Source organism: Bos indicus, chromosome 9 (assembly GCF_029378745.1).
Source record: "Bos indicus isolate NIAB-ARS_2022 breed Sahiwal x Tharparkar chromosome 9, NIAB-ARS_B.indTharparkar_mat_pri_1.0, whole genome shotgun sequence".
Classification (NCBI taxonomy): domain Eukaryota; kingdom Metazoa; phylum Chordata; class Mammalia; order Artiodactyla; family Bovidae; genus Bos; species Bos indicus.
The window spans coordinates 33,530,350-33,554,459 of NC_091768.1; the positions used below are offsets into that span (position 1 = coordinate 33,530,350).

General features: G+C 41.2%; 1 protein-coding gene across 2 annotated transcripts in view; it reads right to left on the minus strand.

Annotated features, from left to right (window-relative positions):
- DCBLD1 (discoidin, CUB and LCCL domain containing 1) overlaps positions 1-24,110 on the minus strand; it is a 75,772-nt gene that overhangs the window by 26,791 nt on the left and 24,871 nt on the right. For both annotated transcript variants that reach the window (XM_070795919.1, XM_070795918.1), the window contains exons 2-4: positions 21,808-22,020; positions 3,403-3,537; positions 2,015-2,066 (exon numbers count right to left, since the gene is read on the minus strand). In XM_070795919.1, coding sequence (XP_070652020.1) covers positions 2,015-2,066; positions 3,403-3,537; positions 21,808-22,020 — 400 coding nt within the window. The remainder of the gene's footprint in view (positions 1-2,014; positions 2,067-3,402; positions 3,538-21,807; positions 22,021-24,110) is intronic.

Genomic DNA, 24,110 nt, shown 5'->3' on the forward strand with positions numbered 1-24,110 from the left:
GTAGTTCCTTCCAGCATCAACATATCAATAGGCTATGAAAGACAATTATTCATCTAAAAAACACGCAGAAGGAAACTCAGAACATTACGTGAACATTGACAGCTTTGAAGATGAATGCCATAAGCCCTTGTTTCTATATATACCATATTACAATAATGTTTGTTTGGTTTGCTCAAGAAGAATGTACCAGCCCAAACAGATTCCAAAATAGCAGCTGCTTTTATTTCATTTCCTCTCAATTTCCTCCTGCAGACTTAGCAAGTTAGATGTGTGACAACACCTAATTATCAAAACTACCCAAGTACCTGGTTTATAATTCTTCCCCATTGACCTAATGGAATCCAGCACTGCAGCAATAATCAAGGAATTAAGAAACAGAAATAATGGAAATCCTATTACAGACTTATAGTTCCTTATCCTAGCCCTTAGAGCCAGATATATTTCAGAATTCAGAGTTTGAAGGATTTTGGAAAAGCAAAACAGTGCTAACAGTGTATATGATATAAAACCCTCCTGAGGTCTGCAAATATTAATCAGAACTTCCACATCTCTACCAAATACATGGATAGTTGTATTGGGCCAAAAGGATAAAGATAAAACAGCCTCATGTTTAATTTAGTCCAATTTTGCTGTCAGATGAATCTACGGTCACATTAATCAGGTGCTGCCACCAAATGAATCACAAAAATTATTTGACTTTTCCAACTTTCTACATTTTCTACATTTCATGATAGATGAAGGATTATGGCTCTGTCCTAGTCATCATACCTCATCTTTAACTAAACAGTACAAATCGGCTGGCCCACAGCTTAGATGATCTGGCACCATAATATCACACTGTGGGGCTGAGCATATTCCTTTCTCTAACCCGAAGGCCTCGACACCACCGGGACCATACACAGATGGAAAGAAAATGCTGGTGAATGTCCACACTGGATGAACAGCAACTTTAAGGGCAACATTGAATTATTGGTCATTTTTGTTTTGTCTTTTCTGAACTAGACTTCATATTAGTAAACAGTAGGGTTGATTATGCATATAAAAGAATCTCATTTATTAGAATGTTAGATGGACAGGACCATGGACCCTTGAGCTTGACTTTTGGAGTATACTTATTTATTGTGTAGCTATTGATATACAAAATCCAGGGAACTGTACTTGGCACTAAGAAAACACTCTAAGGAGTTAAGAGCTGTCGTTAGTGTTTTTGTTGATAATGACTTCTAGACCAGTGGTTCTCAGCTAGGGGTGATTTCTGCCCACCCAGAAACACCTGGAAATGTCTGGAGATGTTTATCACAACTGGCACACACAGGCTAGGGATGCTGTTATTATCCACAACGCACAGAACACCTCTTCACGAGAACAAATCATCCAAAATACCAGTAGTGCCAAGGTTGAGAAATCCCCTCTAGGCTCTTGTTTTAGAAATGAGAAAATGTACATCAAAGAGATCAAGTAATTTTTCCAGTTAAAGTAACGCTGGAGTGAAACTTTTCATCTCCTATTCTCAGTAGGTCTACTTCCTGTGGGAAAGAGAAAATGAACCCCCTCCAGAATCACAAAAGTCACTCCCAAATGCTGGCCGGGTATAAATGCACTCTAGACTCCATTTTGGCACACTGGTACTGGAGTAGAACTCAGGGGTCAGCAAACTATGACCCACTGGCCAAATCCAACCTGCACTTTTTTTTTTTTTAATAGTTTTATCAGAATACAGCCATGCTCATTCGTTCACACACATACTGTCTATGGCTGCTTTTGCATGAACTGCATGAACAGATAAAAAAAGACTGCATGGCCTGAAAAACCTAAAATATTTACTACCTGGCCTTTGATAGAAAGTTTGCTGATCTCTGCTGTATAAGAAACCGTTTCAAATATTCCTGACTCATTACAACAGAGATGATTTTTTAAATCGACACAAATAAAGGTACTTTATCTGGCTTAATGTCAAGGAAAACAAAATATTCAGCAACAAATGACTGCAGCACAAGTAGAACACTGTATTTACCTGTATTCTGTCTTCAAATAATGGTTAGCTCGATCCAAACACGTTATTAAATCTGTCATAAATAAAGACAACTGCAGTTAGCAGACTGAATAGAAGTTAGGACACTCATGTTCTAAAGATTTCTTTTAAAATGAAACAGTTTCTGAAAAGTATTTATTTATTCTCTAGTTATCTGAACTTTTCTGTTTAAAAATAAACAAAAACTGATACACTATCCCCAGGATTTCATTAGTTCCCCTTCATCTTTCTTTTCTACCATCCATGATGGTTCTTCACCGTTTATCCAGTGGATGGTAACAGAATCTTTTTCCAACCAAAAAACAACATTGGTTTGTTACTATTAACTACACACCTACAAAGATCACGTACCTTCTACTGGCAGGTAGAAAACAATTTCAAGAGCCCATGTGGTTTACAGAGAAAGTTCAGGAACATTTTAATTTGACAGTTTATCTAGTGGCATTTAGCTGGAACACAAAGTACCTATCAGCTTTGATCAATGAGGTCCAAACACTTAAAAGAAAGGTGCTCTCTGAAGCAACTTATAGAACTGAACTTACACTAAGAGTGGAAACGCGAAGATGCTGTGGATTTGTGTGCTTTCAGATGGCACCTAGGATCGTTTCCAAAATATACTTGCTGCAGGAGTTCTTTCCTTAATCTTTTCAGTGGTTCTTAGGAAGCAACCTATGCTAATCACTGGCCATTCTGGGGCCTGCTAGGATTGCTCAGATCTGGTTGGCTGAGCAGGAAATAAATGGAGTACCCTGTTCTCAGAGTTCTTTCAGGGAACTGAGCAGAAACTCTGGGCTCCTCTGAGGCCCTGGAGAGGCCCTGGGCTGCACGGAAGTGACTGGAGTTGGAGACCTGGAACAGAGGCCGTGTTTTCCTTCCCCATCCATGTTCATGCTCCTCTTCGCTCCTGCTGATGTGCCAGCTTGATGAATGGGGCACTCGGTGACAGCGACTTCATCCTTCTCGCCTTGCATGCTCCCAGGCTGGTGCGCTGGCGTGTATGAGGGCTGGGGCAGGGGATATCACTGCTTAAAAGGCTTGTTTCCTGGACTAATAAGGGGGTTGGGGGAGAGTCCCAGAGAACAGCCAGACCTCAGGAGGGTCAGGTGCATATCCCTAAAGATACACAATCCAAGGTTTCTTGGAAAATTAAGTCAACCCTCTCCCATTTAAGTCAGTGATCAATCTAACACGTGTTATGAAAGGATTCAGTTCAGACCTAACTAAATACCTATGAAGACACTGTGTTCCTCTCTTCCCTCACATCTCAATTCTGATTCTGAGGTCACAGTTCTGTCCAGAGATGATGACTAGCAAGAGAAATTCTAAGACAGATAAAGATTTACAGATTCATACTGGTTATTCCGCCATACCTGGATGGTCACTGCTGGCATAGGTTAGCAAAAAACCTCGCCCAGAAGTGTGGGATCCACTCTCAAAGCGCACAGTTACTTCATTGGTGTTCAGCAAAAGCTCTTTGGGCATAGTCATGCTTCCACAATACGGACCTGAAAACAAAGCATGCTGGCGGCTCATTTCAAAATCTGGATCAGTACAAAGATTTTGTTTATGCATTTTTCTTCCTTAAAGGTCAAATTCACCAAACAACACACACATAGGATTATCATCTTTTACCAACTGAAATTTTGCTTTGTACTGAGACTGAGAGGTAGAGACGGATGGTAAACTTAATTACACAGACAAACCAAGGCAGGGACAGTGGCCAACTCTAGATAGGCAACAGGCTGGAACTAGTTAATTTAATTATGAACAACCCAAGACATAGGTTTTTATTTTTGTAAGAACACTACTAACAAAAATCAAATATATTAGGGGACTTCCCTGGCAGTCCAGTGCTTAAGACTCTGTCCTTCCAGTGCAGGGGGCATGAGTTCAATCCCTCATGAGGGAACTAAGATCACCCATGCTGTGCAGTATGGCCAAAATTATATAAATAAATAAATAAATTGTTTAATAAAATCAAATATATTGGAGGCTTTCCAGGTGGTGCTAGTAGTTAAAAAAAAAAAAAAATCCACCCCAATGCAGGAGACGCAAGAAATGCAGGTTTGATCCCTAGGTTGGGAAGATTCCCTGGAGAAGTAAATGGCAACACACTCCAGTATTCTTGCCTGGAAAACTACATGGACAGAGGAGCTTGGCAACTCCAGTCCATGGGGTCACAAAGAGCCAGACAAGACTTAGCATGAGTGCACGCACACACAGAGATATGTTAGACGGTAAAGAAGATGTTATTACTAAGTGATATTCTAGGAACCTCCTAGATTTGCTTTAAAGAAAAAAAAAAAGTGAAATGAAAGTGTTAGTCACTCAGTTGTACCCGAATCTTTGCAACCCCATGGACTGTAGCCCACCAGACTCATGTCCTCTGTCCACGGAATTTTCCAGGCAACAATACTGGGGTGAGTTACCGTTCCCTTCTCCACGGGAATCTTCTTGACTCAGAGATCAAACCCAGGTCTCCTGCAGTGTAGACAGATTCTTTACCATGTGAGCCACCAGGGAAGCCCAAATTTGCCTAAAGTATGGTCTAAATAGTTGTATCCCAATCAAATTCATATAATGAAATCCTAATGCCTGATGTGATAGTATTAGGAGGTGAGGTCTTGGGGAGGTGCTTAGTTTAACAAGGGCAGAGCCCTCATGAATGGGATTAGAGCCTTCATAAAGAAGGCCCCAGTGAGTTGGCTTGCCCCTTCCAGCAGGTGAAGACAGCAAGATGGCTATGAACCAGGAACTGGGTTCTCACCAGCCACTACACTGTATCCATTAGCACTGTGATCTTGAACTTCCCAGCCTCCAGACTGTGAGAAATGAATGTCTGTTGTGCATAAGCTACCTGGTCTATGATATTTTGTTATAGCAGCCTGGAGAGACTCAGAGAGATAGCAAAGAAAATGTTATCACAAAATATATTCTAGGGGCCTCCGAGGGCTTCCCTGGTGGCTCAGCTGGTAAAGAATTCTCCTGTAATGTGGGAGACCTGGGTTTTATCTCTGAGCTGGGAAGATCACCTGGAGGAGGGCATGGCAACCCACTCCATATTTTTCCCTGGGGAATCCCCATGGACAGAGGAGCCTGGCAGGCTACTAGTCCATGGGGTTGCAAAGAGGCAGATACAACTGAGTGACTAAGCACAGGGGCCTCCTAAATTTGTTCAAAGAAACTCACAAATTCCCTTTTTCCAAGAAAGATCCACCACTGTACAGCACAGGGAACTATATTCAATATTTTGTATTCACTATAAGGGAAAAGCATCTGAATACAAAATACGTGTGTGCATAACTAAATCACTTTGCTGTACATTTGAAACTAACACAACATTGTAAATCAACTATACTACAATTTAAAAAAAAAATGTACATAAAAGAAAGTTCCACAATTTAAAGACTGTCCCATACATGGTAAAAATCTATGTTCATGCATTTTACTCATTTCTTTCTCTTCTCTACCACTCTTAACAGTAACTTCTGATTAACATATATAATTTACTTTGATTTGTAAAATGAAGTTTATAAGAAAGCAGAGTAATTTCTAAAGGCTTTTGAAATTCCACAGTATATATTATACAATTAAGAGTATAACATATTGTTTCTAGACTATGTTGCTTGAAAAGCAATAAGAAGTTCTATGAAATTTTAAGAGACAAAATTAGATTTGGAGCTTATAAAAAAAAGAAAAAAAGACCTTCCTAAGACTACTCAAGTATAAGTTTAGTTTGTAAATTGTCATCTTGAGAGTCAAGTATGCAAGACATGATAATTTCTTTGAAAACAGGGATGAGCAAACAAATTTTGAAGGCAGGTACTCTTCATCAACTTCTCCCAAAATAGAATAGCATAGAATTGGAGAAGGCAATGGCACCCCACTCCAGTACTCTTGCCTGGAAAATCCCATGGATGGAGGAGGCTGGTGGGCTGTAGTCCATGAGGTCGCTAAGAGTTGGACACGACTGAGCGACTTCCTTTTCACTTTTCACTTTCATGCATTGGAGAAGGAAATGGCAACCCACTCCAGTATTCTTGCCTGGAGAATCCCAGAGGCAGGGGAGCCTGGTGGGCTTCCGTCTATGGGGTCACACAGAGTCAGACATGACTGTAGTGACTTAGCAGCAGCAGCAGCAGCAGCAGAAACGGGTAATTGCAACAACAAAGACTACATCAGGTTAAGGGAAGAAGACCACGCCAAGTCAGCATGAGTACAACTGGTCACACCAGCCAAAGCCAATATAGGGACCAAATGGCTTAAATAGGCAGAAGAAGATTGTGAACCCAACCCAGCCTTCCTCTCCTGATATAAGGGATCAGATTTCTCTTTGTCCGGTCCAGATGTCATATTCTGAAAATGTGACGAAATAAGAGAGATGCTGTATGTTTACATGCCACACATCTCTGTTGTTCCCTATTATTAAATGATAATGAAATTCAAATAAAAAAGATTCTCTCTTTACAAATACTTGTATATAATTACTTATATGAGTTAATACTTGCAAATTATTTAGAATGGAACCTAGGATATAAAGAGTTACTCATGCATTAAATACCTGTTAAATGAATATACAAAAACAAACAAATAATGCCTGTCTTCCTTTCAGACTATATTCCGTGGGGTTAGGGACTTTCCTATCCATCACTTTCTCTCAGAAAACTTGTACATGTGGCAGCTTTCCAAATATTGTCTGAATCTAAATGAAGTTAAATGTTTTTCTACTTGTAACAGTTGGTTTTTAAAAACAAAACATGATTATAAAGATACATAAAATATTTAGTCTTGTCATTACAGAATATCATGAAGAAGTAAGCAAGAAAATTATAGAAAAGAAAGGAAAGAAAATCATTAGTGTGGTAGCTATATGGATTTGTTGATCTTTAAGAGTGCTCATAAGCACAGAAGATATGCAATTAATACTAAATCCATTTTTGCATAATAAAGTAGAATGAGAAGCTTTTTTCAAAAGTAAAGTGAGTCATTACTGTGCTTGACTTTTGCAACTGATTCTCAGTTTTAAATACATTTCAAATTCATTTGTTCTTTGCACAGGTTAAGTGAGATACTTGCTTTGCAAACCTAACAACAAAGATGAAATAACTAGTTACTTGTTGCTATTAATAAGTCAGAATATTTTCCTAACCCATATTTACTTTTTCCAAGAAGAAAGAACAACATGAAGACTTCTCCAAACAGTGATGGTGACACCATACCAATCTCTCCTTAAACTTCTATTACATTCCAACGAGTTCTAACAAAAACAGTGAGGAAAAGCAAGTCTAAATTGATTATCAGTGGGAACTTGACATTTTTCTAGTTGAAATATATTTGATATATAACACTAATTTAAGGTAGACAACACGTTAGTTTGATATCTTTATGTATTTTAATATGAGTCATCGTAGGAATAATTGGCATGTGTGATGTTGTTTTGGTTGTTCAGTTGTGTCCGACTCTTTGCAACCCCATGGGGGTCCTCTGTAGCCCGCCAGGGTCCTCTGTCCAAGGAGTTCTCTAAGCAAGAATACTGGGGTGGGTTGCCATTTCCTTCTCCAAATTAGCATTTCTATCATATTACTTATCATTTCTTCTGAGTGGTTGTGATAATTAAGTAGTAGTCTCAGCAAGTTGATGATTATAATAAAGTATTGTTGTCTGTATTCACTAAACTGTGCATTAAATCTCTAGGGTTTATTTGTTACTCACTGCAAGTTTTACCCTTAAACAACATCAATCCTGTTTTTCCACCCTCCATCCCCTGGTAGCTACCATTTTGCTTTCTGTTTTTATGAACTGGTCTTTTTTTAGACTCCATATGTAAATGGAGATCCACCCCACTCCAGTACTCTTGCCTGGAAAATCCCATGGCCAAAGGAGCCTGGTAGGCTGCAGTCCATGGGGTCGCTGAGGGTGGGACACGACTGAGCGACTTCACTTTCACTTTTCACTTTCATGCATTGCAGAAGGAAATGGCAACCCACTCCAGTGTTCTTGCCTGGAGAATCCCAGGGATGGGGGAGCCTGGTGGGCTGCTGTCTATGGGGTCGCACAGAGTCGGACACGACTGAAGTGACTTAGCAGCAGCATGTAAATGGAGATCACACACTATTTGTCTTTTTCTATCTGACTCATCTCACGTAGCAATATGTGCTCAAGGTCCATCTATGTTGTTGCAACCATTATTCTCGAGGTTGAATAACTGGAGGGTTGGTTTTTGTTTTTTTTTTTTTAGATTTTTATGGAACAATTGAAAAGAAAGGCTGCAAAATTATAAATACTGTACATGAATAGGTAAGAGTGCATGTCATCATGCTAACTTGCTGTGCAATACATATAATTTCCTAAATCAAAAACACATAGTAAAACTCTAATTTGGCTGCATCCCCCCAAAGTCCCAGTAAACATTTCTGGAAGAAGTTCAAAGAAAGAAAATGTAAACACACACATCCTTTAGTCACCCTTAACCCACAGATACCATCCTTCCCACATTCTCATTGATATGCTGCAAAAACATAACTAAACCTTAGCAGGGATAGGATATACCCTGCCTATACAAATGCCATCATTAAAAGTTAATTGATAGGTTCATCAAGGCACAGCCACCACACAGCAGGAGGCAGCTCTAGTCCAGAGCAGGGAATTGAAGCTGGGGACTGGCTGCTCTACTGCCTTTGGCAAAACATTCAAATTATTGCCTGTCTGAAGGTCTGACAGATAAAGATTTCACTTCACAGACTTAAAAGTTAATAACTGCATTCCTGGAGTTAAAAGGGAAAAGCAATGAAAACAGAAAAGTGTGACTGGCAGTGAGAAGGAAAAATAATTAATTAGAAACCACAGAAGGACCTGCCTATCCTAAGTTCTCTCTTTGTTTTTTTTAAACTAATTATTAATTTATTTTAATTAATTAACTTTTGGGCTGCACTGGGTCTTTGCTGCTGCATGTGGGCTCCTTCCAGTTGCAGAGACTGGGGGCTACTCGCTACCTGCGGTGCACGAGCTTCTCACTGTGCTGGGTCTCGTTGCAGAGCACAAGCTCTAGACTCGTGGACTTCATGAGCTGTGGCTCGTGGGCCCTTGAGTGTGGGCTTCAGCTGCTGTGGCACACGGGCTTAGCTGTTTGGCGTATGGCATCTTCTCGAACCAGGGATCGAACCCAGGTCCCCTGCACTGGCAAGTGAATTCTTGACAACCGAGCCACCAGGAAAGTCCTACGTTCTCCGTTTTCAGCCAGACTCCCTTGAGGATGGTATCTTTTTCTATGAAAGACTTTCTCCACCCACATCTGTCCAAAAGATGTATTTACTCTTAGGTACTCTCTGTCTCAATTTTTAAAAAGGATCTACACCTGTTATTTGAACAGTACACAATGCCAGTGTCATTGGAAATTCACTAAGAGTTCAGAGGTGACTTCTAGCTTTGACCGTGGTTATATTCTCTTCCTGCACAGTGTTCCTAGATTGGTAAAACTGCCTCAATTCACAGTTAAGGCTGAACCCTAACCCTTTTCAGTGGTTCTTAAGAACTCTAGCAGACCCAAAAGCAAGCCTCACAATCTGCATGGATGTTTGCTTTACAACTGGAAGTGCTGTGTGTTTCACAGAACTTGACTTGCTGTCTAACTCTGACCTCCTCCCTACCTCTATCCTTGTCTGGGAAGCAGGTTCCATCTTTGTAGTCACAAATTCCCATCCGACTGGGAGACAGCAGAAAGGCAGTTCATCAAGTAGTAAGAAAATCACGAGAAATAAATCCTTCTATCTTTTGTGGTTTGTAGTGAGTCACCCTGGATTGTGGGAAAAGCCATCAGTGATACCAAATGGAGTAGCATTGTGGCGTTTGGCACCAGACATGAGACCAGGAGCTGGCAGACAATGGACTGACTCCTTGGACAAAAGGAATAAGGGCCAGGAACCCTAGGAGCTGCGTGCTTTGAGCACAGTGGGCCAGTTCCTCTCAGCACATCCCCTGTTCCATAAGCAGCTGAGAGGGGAAACCCTTTATCTTCCCATGTGTGAATAAAAGCAAACTGTCCTACCAGGAAGAATGAACTGTCTGCCTGGAGCCAGTCCTCTGGAATCTCTGGCAATCTGACAATCCATGCAGCAATTCATCCTCACGCTCCATTCTCCATGGCCTGTCTGCCTACGTTTCCGGATACAAGGCAGTATTTTGTTTAATAACTGTTCAAAGTCATTTCAGATGGGTTTATGCTTTTGATCTTGAAACTCATGGCACTAAATTAGTGTTTCACCTGTGAAAAGATGTGTTTAAAAGATGCTATGCATGCTGTTAAAAGAAACCAAAGAGATCTCTCCCTCTCCAGATCCAGTGGTGAAAACAGAGACCAAATGAAAAACTAACTCACCAGAGATTTGTCATAAATCAACTTGAACAACGACCATCAAAAACTCCTAAAAGCCTCCATTAGCCTTATGAGCACCATCTTACTCACACATTTAATTTTTCATGGCAGATAAGAACATGCCGATGAGATGAAGTGATGCTCCCTGGGCAAGCCACTGGCAGAGCCAGCCACACGGTGTGCCATCGGCCAGCTGCCACAAAAGTGGTTCCTGATGTGGCCCAGATCTGGGTGTAGAGGCACAGTGATAAAACAATCTCCAGAAAAGCTGCAAATGCCACTGGACTTCTGTCCACTTTCCATTTGTTTTTTTCCTGTGCAGTCAAATGGCAGGGTTCGTCCTTGCTAGCTAATTGCAGTAGGCCACTGTACAAAATTACAGAATTTTCAGGGCCACTTTCTTTGAAAAGGAGGGAAATTTGCATAAAAAAGGGATATTCCTGGACTGTGCCATTAAAACCATAGTCACGTAAGAATGTAAGTGGTATCCCTGGAGAGTTTTGGTCTCTGGTTCCCAGACAAAAATCAGTGACAGATGACAAATGAACCAGGCAGATTCCTAGACAAAGGTGCAGCTTTCCTTGGGGCTACAGGACTCGGGTCAAGAAGAGCCACAACCTACCTAGGCGATCACTTTTCGCCCAATAAAAGATGGCAATTTGCTGAAATGAATCACAGTTTATCTCTGGGGAAGTGCTTGAGGAAAAGGAGAAGGAAGAAGCCAATATCTTTTCTCCTTGAGGCTTATGGTTATGTTAATGAGACATCTAGCATGGAATATTCTGGCTGATACAACTTTTTTAAGAGATACGTTTTATTTGTATTTTAAAAAAATTTTTGTCCGTGCCACGTAGCACATGGGAATCTTAGGTCCCCAGCCACGGATGGAACCAGCACCCCCTGCAGCAGTGGACTGCCAGGGAAGTCCCCTAACTTTTTCAAATGCTTAAATTCTTTCTGAATTCTATCTTGGTATAAAAGGCAAAACAAAGCAAAAGAAAAAGCAGTCTTTCTTAAGCATTTCCACCAAAACCACCCCAGTGAGAGAGGAGAATGCATTTCTGGGGTGTGGGAAGCCCCAAAATAATTTTCCAAAAGCTTCTTCATAGGCTTTTGTTTTATCTTCAGAAGTCATAAGAATTTTGCATTCTCTGTAATATGGCTTTGAGACATAAACCATGTATAAAATAGAGGCTGCCAATCTTGCGTTTTTCTCTATTTGGAATTTTCTTAAATCAACAGAGAAGTCATAATGATTAGATCTTACTACAATATGCCAGATATGTATCATTCTAAACTATTATCACAGAAATCTTGTTGTAGTTATGAGTCAAAACACTCAGTATTATTTCCGACTTTTCCCATTTCTCTCGTTCCTGGTGTAACATAAATATTAATGGCTGACTTCACATCGTTGTATTTCTAACTCACTGACAATGGTTAAAAAAATACTGGGGGTGGAGGTGGGAGTACAGGAAATGTAAGAGAACAATTCTGGAACTTCCTGGGTTTTCCATAGTCCAAGTCATTTAGCAACACAGCTAATTTGACTGACTATAATTAGGTTCACCGACCATGATGTCTCCCTTAATTTCTTGACTAAGAAGTACTTTTTTAAGCCTTAAATTTATACTAGCACTCTGCATGTAAGTGATTTCTCAGAATTCCATTTGGTTCTCAGGATACCCACCCCTAGGGGAAGGCCTGCAGAGGTCTCCATTTCTTCCAGCAAATAATGAACAAGAACCACAGTTCACTACTGCACAAACCATGAGATCAGATGGCTTTTGTCACCCTGAATGGGAATGGCGCGGTGCTTAAGAATGGGGTCCCTAGAGCCAAACATCCAGACTTGAATCCCAGATCTAGTTAAGTGATTATAAGCAAGTGACTTGACCTCTTTGAGCTTCAGTTTCCTTATGTGTGGATGCTAATAATAGGCCCCCTCTTACAGGGCTATTATGAGGGTTAAGTGAGTAACTCTAGAGCCCCAAAGCCCAGTGTACAGCACAGCTGAACGCTCTATTGCAGGCACCTTCTATACAGTTTCATGGTCTTTTGAATATAAAAGTAGAGTCCTAAAATTGTAGGTAAATCAAGTCTTCCTTTAAATGCAGAGCAGGTATTTATTGATAGAGGACTCTTACTATAAATCTTCCTACAGTGTGAGTAAAGATACTCAAATTTATAAGATTATAGACTTTTAAATGTATATTTGCCAAAATCAAGCTGCATGCAATTTGATTCATTAAATGTTGATTGAGAGTCTGCAAGTATAAGATTATGACAAGCAACAGGGGATGTTCAAAGGATGAATCAAATGCAGTTCCTTCCTCAGGAAACCCCATATCAGTTGAGAGGCTAAAATAATGATCTCCACCTGAGATTGGTGCTCCACTGAAGGTTTAGAAAAACAATGTGAGCCCAAGAGGAGTATCTGGAGCTGCTGAACATCAGAGGAGGTTCTAGGTAACTAGCATTGGATTTGCTTTGTCTTCACACTGTGTGTGTGTGTATGTGTGTGGGTGTGGGTGTGTTTTTTTTTTTTTTTTAATTTTATTTTATTTTAAAACTTTACAATATTGTATTGGTTTTGCCAAACATCGAAATGAATCCGCCACAGGTATACATGTGTTCCCCATCCTGAACCCTCCTCCCACCTCCCTCCCCATACCATCCCTCTGGGTCGTCCCAGTGCACCAGCCCCAAGCATCCAGTATCGTGCATCGAACCTGGACTGGCAACTCGTTCCATATATGATATTATACGTATTTCAATGCCATTCTCCCAAATCATCCCACCCTCTCCCTCTCCCACAGAGTCCAAAAGACTGTTCTATATATCAGTGTCTCTTTTGCTGTCTCGTACACAGGGTTATTGTTACCATCTTTTTAAATTCCATATATATGCGTTAGTATACTGTATTGGTGTTTTTCTTTCTGGCTTACTTCACTCTGTATAATAGGCTCCAGTTTCATCCACCTCATTAGAACTGATTCAAATGTATTCTTTTTAATGGCTGAGTAATACTCCATTGTGTATATGTACCACTGCTTTCTTATCCATTCATCTGCTGATGGACATCTAGGTTGCTTCCATGTCCTGGCTATTATAAACAGTGCTGCGATGAACATTGGGGTACATGTGTCTCTTTCCCTTCTGGTTTCCTCAGTGTGTATGCCCAGCAGTGGGATTGCTGGATCATAAGGCAGTTCTATTTCCAGTTTTTGAAGGAATCTCCACACTGTTCTCCATAGTGGCTGTACTAGTTTGCATTCCCACCAACAGTGTATGAGGGTTCCCTTTTCTCCACACCCTCTCCAGCATTTATTGCTTGTAGACTTTTGGATCGCAGCCATTCTGACTGGCGTGAAATGGTACCTCATAGTGGTTTTGATTTGCATTTCTCTGATAATGAGTGATGTTGAGCATCTTTTCATGTGTTTGTTAGCCATCTGTATGTCTTCTTTGGAGAAATGTCTATTTAGTTCTTTGGCCCATTTTTTGATTGGGTCATTTATTTTTCTGGAATTGAGCTATAGAAGTTGCTTATATATTTTTGAGATTAGTTGTTTGTCAGTTGCTTCATTTGCTATTATTTTCTCCCATTCTGAAGGCTGTCTTTTCACCTTGCTTATAGTTTCCTTTGTTGTGCAGAAGCTTTTAAGTTTAATTAGGTCCCATTTGTTTATTTTTGCTTTTATTTCCAATATTCTGGGTGGTGGGTCATAGAGGATCCTGCTGTGATGTATGTCAGAGAGTGTTATGTGTGTGTGTGTTTGTGTTTTAGAAGGGGCAGAAAAGTAGGGGGAACAGGAGAGGGACACGTGGAAGAAATGACATCATCAAATGTACTGAACATGAAACTGTGTGATGTGTTTATTTGGAAAGGGCATAGAGATACAGAGACTCAGAGATGTGGCTGGAAATGTGGGTGGGGAAGACAGTGAGTGAGCCCACCTTGAACACCAAGCTAGCAATTGTCTGTAGACAGTGGGGCACAATTAACCATTTTTGAAATAAAGAAAGAAATTATCACAACAATATTTAACAAGATAATCTTAGATGGCCTGGAGGGAATGGAGACTGGTGAAAGAAAAAAGGAAAAAATTAGGAAGTTTTTTCTATATGAAATAGACACAAAGATGTGAACTGGTGGTGGCAGTGGACAAAAAAAAAAAACAAAATAAGCCAAACTGAATGAACTATGGGCTTAAGGAACATGGGTTCTCTGTTCATCTCATGAAGCTGGATGGAGAAAATCTGTCCCTGAAGTTACTTCTGACTCAGGGAACCCATGCCACAGGCTGGGACTGATTTGCATAAACTTGGGTCACCAGGGATGCACAGGAGGGGTAGATGGCATGCCCTGCTGCAGCTTAGCCTCTTCTGGGTGAAAGGAGAGCATGTGGAGTAGAAAGAAGGACCGACATGTTAGACAAACAATAGACTGTGTTCTAGCCCACTGAGGAGGAGGAGCAGGTGGAAAGGGAAGGGAGAGGCAGGAAGAAAAGGGGAAGGAGGGAAGGAATGATGATGGTAGCTAATGTTGACTGAGTGCTTATTATGGGCCGTACATTGTACTTTAAAGTTATATATACAAGTGCTTCAATCACCCAAATGTGGCAGATATTGTTATTTTGCCCATTTTGAAGAAGGGAATATGGAGACATGGAAAATTAAGGCATTTGCTCAAGGTCAAAGTAATTTAAAAATAATCAGTAAAGCAGGAATTTGGAGTTAGGCAGTCTAATTCCAGAGTCTGCACTCTTAAGCCCAAGTGAAAACTCTACACAGAAACAGAAGTGTTCATCTCAGTCCATGCTGAAGGCCTGGTTTTATTGATCCACAGTGACCTGGGTGTGGAAGTCTATGAAATTCCATCAGAACAAGGTCCTTTGAGATCCCAAGGGACCAATATTCCCACCAAGATTCTTCCAGCAGGTCCTTCAGGGAGTTGAGGAACAGCCCTAAACTCTACCCACTGGGGAAAGATCAACTTTCATGGAAAACTGGGATCTAGTAAATCTTGAAATATCAGGAAACAGAAATAAAAATTTCTCTGGGATCCCCACAAACAGTGGTAGCAGAAACAAACCTCTGGGTGACTTCTTTGTGGTAAGCAAGACTGGAATTGGAACTTAACATTAAGTTCCATTACATTAACTTAACATTAACTTAACCTTAACTCAAGGTTACAGAGTGCCTAAGAAGTTTTAAAGTTGAGAATAATGATCGTTAGTATGAATCCACAGTCTTCCCTCTTCAGTGTCATGAATAAAACAACATGAGACATTTCATATTTTAAATGTAGGTATATTGGTATGACACAATGCCTGAAGCAGCACCTACTCTCCCCACAAGTTCAAGATATTTAAATATTTTATACAACTAACTTCTTATTATTTTACATCACACATATAAGAGGGAGGAGATTGAGTCTCAGCAGCAATCTGAACTGAACTATACAACTAAATGCTTCATGATCCTGACTGAATTCTAGACCAGGAAAGGGACATTGCTGTTTCTTTTGAAGGAAGTCTCTGTTACTTTGGCTTCAAACTGAAATGCAAAATGCCCTTAGTAACAGTGAAAAAAAATCTCCAAGAAAAGTATGATACTTAAATTTTTTTTTTTGGCCAGATATTAGTACACACAATCTTAAAAGTCAGTATATATGTTTTATATCCAAAAATGTTTATTAGTTTAAAAGTTTATGTTTAAAAATATCTTGAAATCATACTCTCATGTACGGATGTGAGAGTTGGACTATAAAGAGAGCTGAGTGCCAAAGAATTGATGCTTTTGAACTGTGGTGTTGGAGAAGACCCTTGAGAGTCCTTTGGACTGCCAGAAGATCCAACCAGTCAATCCTAAAGGAAATCAACCTTGAATATTCATTGGAAGGACTGATGCTGAAACTCCAATATTTTGGCCACCTGATGTGAAGAACTGACTCATCAGAAAAGACCCTGTTGTTGGGAAAGATTGAGGGCAGGAAGAGAAGGGGACAACAGAGGATGAGATGGCTGGAAGGCATCACCAACTCGAGGGACATGGGTTTGAGTAAGCTCCGGGAGATGGTGATGGACAGGGAATCCTGGCGTGCTGCAGCCCATGGGGTTGCAAAGACTCAGACACAGCTGAGCAGCTGAACTGAACTGAAGAATCATACCTCGTTCTTAACATATGTTCTAAAGTAAGGCTGATAAAGTTGTTGATTCCTGGTTGTTTAAAGAGTATTTTAAGAAGGAGAATCAGTGTCTTAACTCAGCCATAGGTATATAAGTACACTCTTCTAATTGATGTTGGATCTGAAATATCAGCCATAATTATAATACAGGACAAACAGAAAAATCATTCCACCTTGTTTGTATCGGGTCTCTTAACAACCAGTGAGCTCAGGTGTACATTTTGCTTGATCACTGTGAAAGCTGATGTGGGTCACACCTGTTTACAGTATATTTTGCTACCAGGAATGAAAGCAATCAAAGTATATGCACCAAACCTTTAAAACAGAATCCGTGTGGGGTGGGCAGGGAGAACCATTACAAATTAAATGCACAATGATTAAAAACTACAACCTCAGCTTATTCACAGCGGTTAATGAATCACATTCCAACTATGTCCACTCTTGGCAGAGCTTCCAAACACGAATGCCAGAAGACATAATTCTTTTTCAAAACATTAACTCCACATTTAAAAGTCTGACAGTGTCGAGTCTTAAAATCTCTTGGCAATGGGTTTTAGCAATTAATTGAAAAAAAACTGAGCTGGATAAACCAAAACTATTTAGCTGTTTCAGCCACACATGAAACTGTTAGAGCCCAGTATACTGGAATTGCAGGCGGTATTCCAGAGCACGTGTTTCTACCCCACCTCCCCCACAGTGCGCACTCCCCTCCAGGTGCTGTGGGTCCCTGGGACCCTCCCTCCACAGTCTTGGGGCCACACCGGCTGCAGAGGGGCCTCACCTCCTCCAGGGAGCAGGACACAAGCCCCACAGGAAAGCCCACTCCCTCAGCTCGCCCAGGCAAACAAAGCACTCCAGCCTCCTCTTCCTTCTTGGCAGATGCCAGGAAGTTCAAACTGACTAGGGGACTAAATTAAAATATAGGTCTAAAGTCAGTGATCTTAGTCAAAGAAAATCTACTTGTTTTTATTAAGAAACAAATGTTTATTAAAGAAAACAAGAGTCAAGGGAAGACAAAACAATACACCAAGTTGATCCTTCGAAAATCCTCCTCCTAACAATTTGCTGCAGTTATGTTCTCACTCTGTTTAGAGGGTTTTTTTCTATTATTATAACATTACTATGTATTCATATTTTACCTAACACTATATCAGGGCTCAGCGATAAAGGATCTACCTGCCAATGCCAGAGAGTTGGATTAAATCCCTGGATCAGGAAGATCCCCTGGAGAAGAAAATGGCAACCCACTCCAGTATTTTCTCTTGGGAAATCCCATGGATAAAGGAGCCTGGTGGGCTACAGTATGTGCTGTCGCAAAAGAGTTGGACACAACTTAGTGACTCAACAACAACAATATCATCATAAGCAGCTTTCCATGTTAACTGTCTTTTTGACAGATAGCTGTTTAATATTGCAAGTATTACATGCTTTGCTTAACTGGTTCCTCACCACTGAACTTGCCAATTCACATTTTAAACCATTTGTTCATAGAGTATCTACTATATTCAAATCACTGGATGAAATATTTTAAGTACAAATATATGAATAAGCAGCTTCTCCAAGAATGCTCTTCAGAATCATTATACAAAGACACAAATATATAGATGCAACATATATGTATATGCATGTGTATACCCACTCTATGTGGCTCTGAGCCATTTAATTCTTCAAAATATGCTTATAGGATTGAAATATTCTAATTTCCTTTCTGTGTATTCCTTTTATTGCTCATTTCTATTATTCTTGTCTACCAGATTTGCCTTAATGTGACTGATCAAGAACTCTTTAAAGCAGTCTCAAAATAAACTAATTCTAAGCATCAATAAGTATTTAAGAACATCCCCAACCCAAAATATTAACTACACTTGTGTTTTAGGCAAAATTGCTGTCTGATGCAGTACTGGGCGGAGCACCTGGGGACGGCAGTAGAGCATGAAGCTTTCTTTGGGTGTTGGGACTTGGGGAGAAAGAGACATCTGGAAACAGATGTCTTGAAACCACAGAGACACAGACATAAATTTTTATTTCATCCCTTAACTAGCTGTGTGATCTTCAGCATGTTAGTTGAAAAAAAAAAAAAAATCTTGGGACCTCCCTGACAGTCCAGTGGTTAGTTAGGACACAGTGATTTCACCGCCAGGACCCAGGTTCAGTCTCTGGCTGGGGAACTAAGATTCCCCAAGCTACACAGTGCAGCAAAAAAAAAAAAAGAAAGAAACAACAAAACTCACCATGCCTCAATTTCTCTGTTTGCAAAAAGAAGTTAATAGTAACAACCTTGCAGGGGGGAATTTGAGGACTCCAGAAAATCTACCTAAGGCCAAACCTATGCCTGGCATACAATGAATATGCTTACCTCTATAATGAGCATATATTTTGTTTTTAAAAAACAAACACAACTATGTCGGAAAAAAATCTGAAGAGAAAAATGAATTTACTGGGCTTTATTGAAATGAATGGCAATTCATTACTCACTTCCAAGTGAAGCGTCTAACTCTTGAAAATTCAAGAAGCTAGAAACGTGCACTGGAGTGCCCTGATGCAGACCATGAGGACCTTGTAACCCAGCTCCTAAAATGCAGTTAAATGCTAGTCACTCAGTCATGTCCGACTCTTTGAGACCCAAGGACTATAGCCTGCCAGGCTCCTCTGTCCATGGGATTCTCCAGGCAAGAATACTGGAGTGAATTGCCATTCCCTTCTCCAGGGGATCTTTCTGTCCCAGGGATCAAACCCGGGTCTCCTGCATTTCAGGCAGATTCTTTATCATCTGAGCCACCAGGGAAGTTCTCAAAATACAGTTAAATCCCAGGCTTTTCCTCTTTTCTGTTTGTGAACACACATCAAAAATGCATGGGAAAGCCACATCCATTCTCCAATCATGCTTCAGGACAATCTGCCCCCCTTTCTAGTTCTCACCTCAGCCCGTGATCTGAGACCTAAAGCAACAGAGACGATCAGACTGCTGCTCCGTCAGTTGGTGGAATTAACTGTTCATCTTCAGGGAAAGGAGATGCTTCCCCAGAGAGACGAGCTGTGAGAATGCTGTCCTGGCCCTGCAGCCCCTTCCCTCGCACTCTGCACGGGAGCTCTGACACTTGGTGCCCCCTTCTGAATCTGGAGGCAATGTCAGGGCTAGTGAGGGATTCCCTGAAGAGTGCCTCCGTAAATTAATACACCTGCCATTAGCAGAGCTACCGAACAGTAAGTGATCCCAGCACCCCTGGGATTTGCATTTTTCCCCTTTGAGTCAAACTGGAATTAAAAACTTGCAACTTGTTAATTGCAGTTTAATTTTATGAAAGTCTTTTCACACTGTTCATGGGATTCTCAAGGCAACAATACTGAAGTGGTTTGCCATTCCCTTCTCCACCAACTGTGGTGCTGGAGAAGACTCTTGAGAGTCCCTTGGACAGCAAGGAGATCAAACCAGTCAATCCTAAAGGAAATCAACCCTGAATATTCACTGGAAGGGCTGATGCTGAAGCTGAAGGTCAAATACTTTGGCCACCTGATGTGAAGAGCCCACTCATAGGAAATCTTTCCCTGATGCTCGGAAAGACTGAAGGCAGGAGGAGAAGGAGGTGACAGAGGATGAGATGATTGGATGGCATCACTGACTCAATGGACATGAGTTTGAGCAAACTCAGAGAGATTGTGACGGACAGGGCAGCCTGGCCTGCTGCAGTTCATGGCATAGCAAAGAGTCCGACACGACTTAGTGACTGAACAACAACAAATTTTATGAAATTAACCATCTTTACTGGCAGAGTAACTGAACCATCATTACAATGGATAATATTCCCAGGAATTAAAAAAAAAAAAAAAAAAACTTAGGTTTTTTTTCCTCCATGCTACTGCTGCTGCTAAGTTGCTTCAGTCATGTCCGACTCTGTGCAACCCCATAGACAGCAGACCACCAGGCTCCCCTGTCCCTGGGATTCTTCAGGCAAGAACACTGGAGTGGGTTGCCATTTCCTTCTCCAATGCATGAAAGTGAAAAGTGAAAGTGAAGTCGCTCAGTCATGTCCGACTCTTAGCAACCCCATGGACTGCAGCCCACCAGGCTCCTCCGTTCATGGGATTCTCCAGGCAAGAACACTGGAGTGGGGTGCCTTTGCCTTCTCCATTTCCTCCATGAGGGCTAGGTAAGTTTAGATCTCTGAACAGTCTCTCGTCTGGTCTGGGTTTTCATGCTGGGAGGAGGTACCACACTGGGAGGAGTGCAGAATCTCTGGGTGCAAAGGTAAAGACAGCCCAGAAAGCTGTGTGCTTGAGAGAAATTACCTATGAAAGTAGCAGGTGGACAGAGTTTTGCTTAAAACCTGTATCATTTTCAGAGTTGTATGCACAGTGAATTTCAGAAAAACTCTAACCTCGGAAAAACCTGTATATAAGACTGTTTTTGTTTTCTAGTCATCTAAATCCAAGTTGTTTCCTTGGGCCAAGGACTGTAGGGTCACTGTTAGTGTGAGTTCAGACACCAATGTGCTAACAGCATATTGAAACGACAAAGAGCTTAATTTCAAAAGGTTACTCTGAAAACTGTCCTTTGCACTTGCCATTCCCCTACGCAGAAAACTGACCATAGACACAGGTGTACTGTGCCTTCATTCAGTCCACTTCGGTCTCTGCTCAAATGCCCTCTTGTTGGAGAAGGCTTCTTGACCATCCCATCTGAACACAAACACACTCAGAACCAGAGTCAATATCATCTTAGGATGACTTACTTTTCTTATTCCTTATTTTTCTTCCTCACTACCTCTCATATTATAGATGCATTTTTTTTGTTGTTTTCCACTTGTCCCTCCACCAGTGCAAGCGCCACGAAAAGAGGAACTCTGTCTTTTCACTGCTATATCCCACCTAGTCCTTCACAGAGTACTTGAACACATGACCACTATTCAGTATTTGTCACATCAATGAATGAACTGTAAGTATTTTAGCCAAATGCTACACATCTCCAGTTCTCTTCCCAGCAAGACGTAAACTCAAACTAAGCTCCTGACACCCACACAAAATGCTGAAACTTCCTCAGTTGTCTTTGTTGTGGCTCATGAAGCAAGTGTATCCATGTGAACCATCCTGAGAGTCTACGAAGGGCAAGTTTTCTTCTGATCTCCCCAGGCTGTGACACTAATGAACACACCACTTGCCTCCTCTCATCTCAAATTTTCCCACACTCGCAGAAGGCGAGAGCTCTTTGCTTACCATATTGATCAGAAGAGCTAGTGAAGAGAAGGTAGTCAGAGGCACAGGTCTGGGATTCAATATCCAAATCTCCCAACCTCAGAATCAACCTCTTCCCCTTCGGTACTGTGATTGTCTTTTCACAAACAGTGTGATTGGGGTATGTCCATGGATAATTCTTAGATGTCATGGTGCCACTGTCCTTATAGGTCACTATGTGCCCACAGCCGTCACCTGGAAAAGAAAAAAAGGATACAAGAAGTAAGTGAAATGAATTCTTACTGAGAGCTGAGAAAGTTCACTCTAATCTTCACCTTATGTATTTTATTCCTTCTATGAAGAGAGACAGAAAAGCTAAAAATAAAAATTGTTTTAGTTATTACACGGTATCTGTTATTCCAGGTTATTTCATCTGTTTCTCAGCTTAATCTTCTGAACATTGTTGATCAAAATGTTTCATGTATTAGCATGGTAAGCCCTTTGCAAACACATCATTTAATCAAATTACTTTTTCTAATCATCTATTCATCTACCCATCCACACTTGCACAGTGGGCCCTTGGCATTCACAGATTTGCCATTAGTGGTTTTGTCTATTAGCAAGCCAATGGTATGAAACAATTTGCAACTGAGGGAAAAAAAATACCACTCATTTTGCGGGTAATTGTCCTGATTAAATGGGGTCAGGTATGCAAAATGCTTCTGGAGAATCTGAGACTCATGCTGAGTCGACTATCTTTAAGAGCCTGTCATTCAGCTGGGGATTAACAATCATCCCACATTCATATCTCAGTTAATAACAGCCACAGATTTGGAGACTTGGAGGCTTCCCAGGTGACTCAGTGGTAAAGAATCTGCCTGCCAATGCAGGAGATACAGATACAACCCCTGGGTTGGGAAGATTCCCTGGAGGAGAAAATGGCAACCCACTTCAGTATTCTTGCCTGGAGAATCCCTATGGATAGAGGAGCCTGGCGGGCTACAGTCCATAGGGTCGCAAAGAGTTGGATACAACTGAGCACGCACACACAATAGACTCAGGACGTATCATGAGTTGCGTGCTTGCCACCTGCCAGACATGGCATTGTTGGAGACACATACAAGTAGCAATGGCTGTTCACCACTCAAAGTGAAATGGGAGACAGTCACATGCCCAGATAACTGTAATTCTAGGTGCCCCTGCCATTGCAGGAGCTTAAACAAAGTGCCAAAGAGGGCAAGAGAGAATCTATTTCAGTGAATTCTCACTACTTCACTAAAATAAGAAATTCTCTCAAGGTTTTCTGAATAGGGAAGCTTAATCAATTGACCAACAAGTTGCTCCAGTAAATTAAAGAAACCAAATTATCTGACAGCATGTAAAACTCGGTGGGCTGCAAGATTAAGGAGCATACATTGAATTCAAAGCACAAAATGCCTGTAATTAATACACTTTCAGAGAAACAAAGCCAGAATTTTTGCCCTTAGCCAGAGGGAGAGAAAGCAGAAGTCTGTTGGAGAAGAAACTCTCTGTGGTGGTAAGAGAAGGCAGACCAAAGCCTCCTATAGCAGAAGACCCAGCTAGGGCATCATGGGAATCTGAAGCCCTCGGCAGCCTTCTTCCTTCTCCAGCCTAGCCGCTGCTACAGGATTCATCTGGGGTCTTCTTTTATCCCACTTCCTTCTTGCCTTGAGGCTTGCAGCCCAAACAGTGATGGTTGCTGTTTAGTAGCTCAATCATGTCCAACTCTGCGACACCATTGACTATAGCCCACCAGGCTCCTCTGTCCATGAGATTCTCCAGGCAAGAATACTGGAGTAGAAGTGGAGTGCCATTTCCTTCTCCAGGGGATCTTCCTGACCCAGGGAAAGAACTCAGGTCTCCTGCATTGGCAGGTGGATTCTTTTACCACTGAGCCACCAGGGAAGCCCAAAATGGTATTGGAGGCCTCATTAAAATAAAGGGTGGGAGAATATGTGCCAAACCAGCAGTCAAGGTCGAGGGACAGCCCTGCCCAAGCAAAGAAGAACTAATGAGCCTCTTGAAAGTAAAAGAGGAAAGTGAAAAAGTTGGCTTAAAACGCAACATTCAGAAAACAAAGATCATGGCATCTGGTCCCACCACTTCACGGCAAATAGATGGGGAAACAATGCAAATAATAACAGACTATTTTGGGGGGCTCCAAAATCACTGCAGATGGTGACTGCAGCCATGAAATTAAAAGGAGCAAGCGACTGAACTGAACTGAATTCTCAAGATTCCAAGCTGGGAGGCTGGACTGGGGGGAAAGTGTAAATGTTAGTTACTCAGTCATGTCCGACTCTTTGCGACGCCATGGACTGAAA